The sequence below is a fragment of the Sinocyclocheilus rhinocerous genome, unplaced genomic scaffold, assembly GCF_001515625.1.
Source record: "Sinocyclocheilus rhinocerous isolate Xijiao unplaced genomic scaffold, SAMN03320098_v1.1 scaffold313, whole genome shotgun sequence".
NCBI lineage: Eukaryota > Metazoa > Chordata > Actinopteri > Cypriniformes > Cyprinidae > Sinocyclocheilus > Sinocyclocheilus rhinocerous.
Window position 1 is genome coordinate 679,766 of NW_015627539.1, and position 5,493 is coordinate 685,258.

The 5,493-nt window shown below is 34.4% G+C and overlaps 1 protein-coding gene across 1 annotated transcript in view; it reads left to right on the forward strand.

Annotated features, from left to right (window-relative positions):
• LOC107729704 (RAC-gamma serine/threonine-protein kinase-like) overlaps nt 1-5,493 on the forward strand; it is a 19,796-nt gene that overhangs the window by 5,961 nt on the left and 8,342 nt on the right. Inside the window, exons 3-8 of the mRNA XM_016540374.1 lie at nt 324-449; nt 1,493-1,604; nt 3,759-3,903; nt 3,984-4,115; nt 4,208-4,273; nt 4,395-4,463. Of these exons, the coding sequence (XP_016395860.1) occupies nt 324-449; nt 1,493-1,604; nt 3,759-3,903; nt 3,984-4,115; nt 4,208-4,273; nt 4,395-4,463 (650 nt within the window). The remainder of the gene's footprint in view (nt 1-323; nt 450-1,492; nt 1,605-3,758; nt 3,904-3,983; nt 4,116-4,207; nt 4,274-4,394; nt 4,464-5,493) is intronic.

The following is a 5,493-nucleotide window of genomic DNA, read 5'->3' on the forward strand; positions in this document are numbered from 1 at the left end:
TGTTTATGTATATATATTCTGTTTATGTATATACTGTATTCTATATATAGTACCAGTCAAATGTGTGGACACATGAATGGGAAAGTGTCCAAACTTTTGACTGGTACTGTGCTATAATATACACAAAGAATATCGGCCGATATATCGATATCGGCCTTTTTTTTTTTACTCCCTAATATCGGTATCGGCCTCAAAAAACCCATATCGGTCGGGCTCTAGTGTTTTCATTTGTTGATTGTGTTATGCTGCTGTGTCTGTGAGTATTGCATGTGTTAGTGTTTTTCTGTGTGCTTGATCGTGTGGGGGTTTTATTGGTTTTGCAGGTGAATACATTAAGAACTGGAGACCGCGGTACTTCCTGTTAAAGACGGATGGGTCGTTTATTGGATATAAAGAGAAGCCGCAAGATGCAGATCTGGCTTATCCACTCAACAACTTCTCTGTGGCCAGTGAGTCTCTTTCATTCATTTTAAACAGGGTTATTGTAGTTAACTGCAAATAAAACCATAAAAAATGAAGTACAAAATAACACAAAAAAGAAATTGAATAAAATTAAACCAAGATGGAAAAAATACATGAAAAGTAAAATAAACGTAAAATACAATAACTAAATAAAGCCATAAAAAATGAAGTAAAATTAAAATAAATTTCACAAAAAATAAATTGAATAAAACTAAACCAGGATGAAAAAAGGCATGAAAAATAAAATAAACTTAAAATACAATGACTTGTTAACTAAATAAAACCATAAAAAATTAAATGAAATAAAATAAATTTCACATAAAATAAATGGAATAAAATTAATCCAAAATGAAAAAATACATGAAAAATTAAATAAACTTGAACCAAAATGAAACTTATTTAAGCTGTTTGCCACAAGAACGTTCTCATTTTCATTTAGTTTAACATTATGTACTAAAATTTGAACTGATAAATAAAAATTTATAAACATAAAAAACAAAAACTAATAAAAATGTAAAAAACACAAAAATGACTAAAATTTAATAGCTAAAAAAAACAAAAACAAAAAAAAAATTCAAAACTTTAATAGTATCTCAGTGATACTAAAATAACACTGCTTTATAATGACCCATTAATACTGTGGGGGGGAAAAATATGAAAAATCAAGGAAAATATTTACTTCGTGTATGTTTTCTGTCAGAATAAAATAAATAACGAGTGATCAACCTCAAGATTTTCTACCAGTGTTTTGAGATAAATTATTTATTTAAATTTTTTAGTTTATTTGCCCTGCACTTTTTAAATGTATGATATCAGTGTGTGGTGTTCTTAGTAAACCCATCAGATCAGTTTTACTGTTCTCCAGATCCATGACTCCCTTCATTCGAAGCAAACTGATTTAATTAGAGCGTCACATGCTGACGTCATCAACACGAGTCTGCCGCTGTAATTTGAGATGATGACATCTTTATTGCACATGCATGAATTCCATTATTCAACGTGCATTTTCCTCCTCCTCCTCATTGGTCAGAGTGTCAGCTGATGAAGACGGAGAGACCGAAGCCCAACACCTTCATCATCAGGTGTCTGCAGTGGACCACTGTTATCGAGCGCACGTTTCACGTGGACACGCCTGACGAGAGGTACCACACGCCCAAATCAAATTATGTTTAACATGCACTAGCAGCTTTAGTAAAAATCTAAATATGACCCGTGCAGGAAAAATTTGTCACAATCATAGACTGTATAAAAACATGGACGTAGTGTCCGTGACGTCACCCGTAGATTTCCGAAGAGCGTTTTTGAAGCTCAAAAGTGGGCGGAGGCGGCCGTCGCCATCTTGGCAGCGCGTCACTCCCGGATAATCGAAAATGGACAAAGAGGCGGGAGCAGGTTGCTGAAGCCACGCCCACCTAGCGCGACGGTGGTGACAGCAGCGGCAATCCACCTGTCACTCAAGTGGCCACGCCCTTAATTATGCAGAACGAGAGAGAGCGGGAGGTTGCCGCTTGGTCACAATGAGCAAACTTTCAAAAACGAGTAAACATATTTTATTGGATTGTACTGTTTTTAATGTAAATAGACAACGGTTTTATTCAGAGGTGTGTTTAACTGATTTATTTCAAAATGTATCACCTGAATGTATTTTAGAATTTTTGTCTAGTGTAGATTTGAAATGTCTTTTTAGAACCTTTTGTTAATTGTATACCTTGTATAATTTATTCAGAGATCGCCATGAAAATAGCCTTGATGCTGGCATGGCGTTAAAAAGTGAATAAATAATAATAATAATAATAATTCAAAAATCGGTTATTTTTATTTTATTTTAATTTCTGAATTGGACGAAAAATGACTGAGCTACACCTGCTTGAAGTTGGAGTCAGCAAAGTCAATTTAGAGAAAAACTGATTTAAAGTTTTCTGAAGGTTCCAAAACAAAATCACCTTGGAACATCTTTTCCCCCACTTCTTTCCTTAATAGCCATTACTAGATTAGTAATCACAATATGGCTATTTTTTATTTTATCTTTGTTGTTATAAATAAGAACCGATGCAAAAAATAAACCAATATAAGAAAGAAACAAGTGTATCACGTATGCTCATGGGTCAAAGACGAAAAAGGATTTAAGCATAAAAACAATACTGCTTTAAATTGTTGTTTTTCAAAAAAAAGAAAAATTAAAAAGTTTTCTGTTTAATGTAATTGTATTTTTGTTTTTGTTTTTCTGAGCAAAAAATAAATATCATATATTTTCCCCTGATTTACAGAAGACACCCACTACAATGTCATTCAGTGTAACAATCTTGTCAGGCATATTTACAACAAAAATCAATTTATGACATATTAAAGGACTAATTACTTTCACCCCAAATACTAATTAGTTGTAATTTTACATTTTTAAAATGTGCCACTATCCTAGGTTTTGCCCATTTGTCAGTAAGAATTTTTTACTCATTGAAAACACAATAAAATTTAATATGCTCCCTTATTCTTTTATATATTTTAATATGTACACGTCAGAATAAGCATGTTGTTTGAATTTTTACATAAATATTGTGTTACACTGAATGACAATGTAACATTATTTCAACTAAATTTTGACATTTTATTCTCCAAAAACGTTTTTGAAACCTTAAAAGTAGACACTTTACTTACATTTAATGTGCTTTCTATGGACATAAAATCACTTTTGTACATTTCTTTTGATGCGGACATCTTAACGTCTTTGACCCTCATCTAAACATAAGCGTTCAAGTAAGAAAAACAAATAGTAAAATGTAAAAATCACTTGAGTGTTTATTAAAAAAAATTGATTATTAAAACTGCAAAAGCAGTTCAATCAAGCAGCGAATGATTTCCTCTTTTCTTTTCTTTTTTGATCAACGTTAATGAGACAGACAGTCTATATTAAGACATAGTGTAATGCACAGATCTAACATAATCTTACACATCCAACGGTTTTCCCCAAACGTTCACTTAAGATATAACCGATTATGTTTGTGTGAATGCTTAAATATATTTAGCCTACTGTATAAATCTGTATATGTGTACTCAGAAAAAATATACTTTTAGATGTTTAATTACTATTTGAGGCACTGAGATCACTAGATAAGGGCTTATTGAAGGAATTTTTGTGAAAATCTCAAATTCGACCAAAATCGACATTTTTCACTCTTTTTTTGCCCGCAGCTCAAAATTAGCCTGTGCGCATTACTACTCATTTTGCCAGCACTTTTTGCCTGGCCGATGTATCGCTCTATCACAACTGATTGCACTTTTGTTTTCCTGGTAACCAGGGATGAGTGGGTCGAGGCCATTCAGATGGTGGCAGACAAGCTGGCCAAACAGGAAGAGGAAGGAATCCTGTGTAGCCCCATCTCTCAGATCGAAAACGTCAACGAGGAAGAGATGGACACGTCAACCAGTCATCACAAACGAAAGGTAGAGCCCGAGCCAGAGAGGCGGCTCGACGTGGTTTAACGTGCAGCTGCTCCTTCTGACGTCTCTCTCTTGTTTGACAGACAATGAATGACTTTGACTATCTGAAGCTGCTGGGAAAAGGCACATTTGGGAAGGTGATTCTGGTGCGAGAGAAAGCCAGCGGCACATATTATGCAATGAAGATCCTGAGAAAGGAGGTTATTGTTGCCAAGGTACGAGAAGTGATTCTCTGAGAACGGACTGAAGTGAGAAACGATGGGCGTCCGCTGAAATGAACATCTCTGTCTGTCTCTCTCTCTTTCAGGATGAAGTTGCTCACACACTCACCGAGAGCAGAGTTCTGAAGAACACTAGGCATCCGTTTCTAACTGTGAGTGACGGCGTAACATTTATTCACTCCACAAGCATTTAAAAGAAACCTAATTGTGTTTTTTCCCCTGTGTTTAAAAAAGAAAAGAGAAATTTTGAATTGTTTGTTCTCTTTTCTGCAGTCACTGAAGTACTCATTTCAGACGAAGGATCGTTTATGTTTTGTTATGGAGTATGTGAATGGAGGAGAGGTAAAATTAGTTTCTTTTACATTTTTAGAACTTTTAGTTTTGACTTAAAACCTTTGAATGAACTTTCAAACATTGTACAACTTACAAAATGTCTTTCTAGCCTTTTTTGTAGGAATGGGTAAAAAATATCGATATCTCGATATTAATCGATTTTCGTTTTTACGGAATGATATCAATTCTTAAATCCCAAGAATCGATTAGTCTAGCCTGATTTCCGTTAAGGGACGGAACATTGAAGGGGACTTCCCATCCAATAAATCGCAATAAGCATTGTGCTTTGGTACTTTTAATATGAAACAAAGTCTCAGATTTCAAATTCTGTCCATTGTATTGCAGTATTTAAACGATAAATGCCGTTTTGGCGCTGTTTAATGTGAAGTGACAGATAGCTGTTGCGCCTCAGTTCAACAGACGCGGCAGCGCAAGGCGCACGTGAAATGATCATCTCCACATTAATCATTAGTTGAGAGATTTTTTTTTCCTTGAGAAAATTTGGTATGTATTGTACCTGATATTTATCCAAAATAATCGATATTGAATCTAATCGAATCTGTAATCGAATCGAATCAAATTGCAAGCTTGTGAATGAGAATCGAATCGAATTGTGAAATTTGTGTCAAAACCCAGCCCTACTTTTTTGGCCTTTACAAATTACTTTTTCAAATGTAGAATTTTCTTTTTTTTTCTTCCAAACATTTTCAAACTCGTGAAATTTCCCTCCAACATTCTAACCTTCTTTTAAACTTACTTTTTAAAGGGGTCATATGATGTTGCTAAAAAGAACATTATTTTGTGTATTTGGTGTAATGAAATGTGTTTATGCGGTTTAAGGTCCAAAAAACACATTCTTTTCCACATACCACCATACTGTGATGATGCCCTGTCAGACTGGAGCGATGATTCAAAAACATAAAAACCCATTATAAACGAGGCATTCGTTGCATCCAGTGGGGACATAATTATGGATTATAATGACTTATACTGTCTTTTTACGCGTTGCGTTGCATCGCGCCGCGTAAACATAAAACCC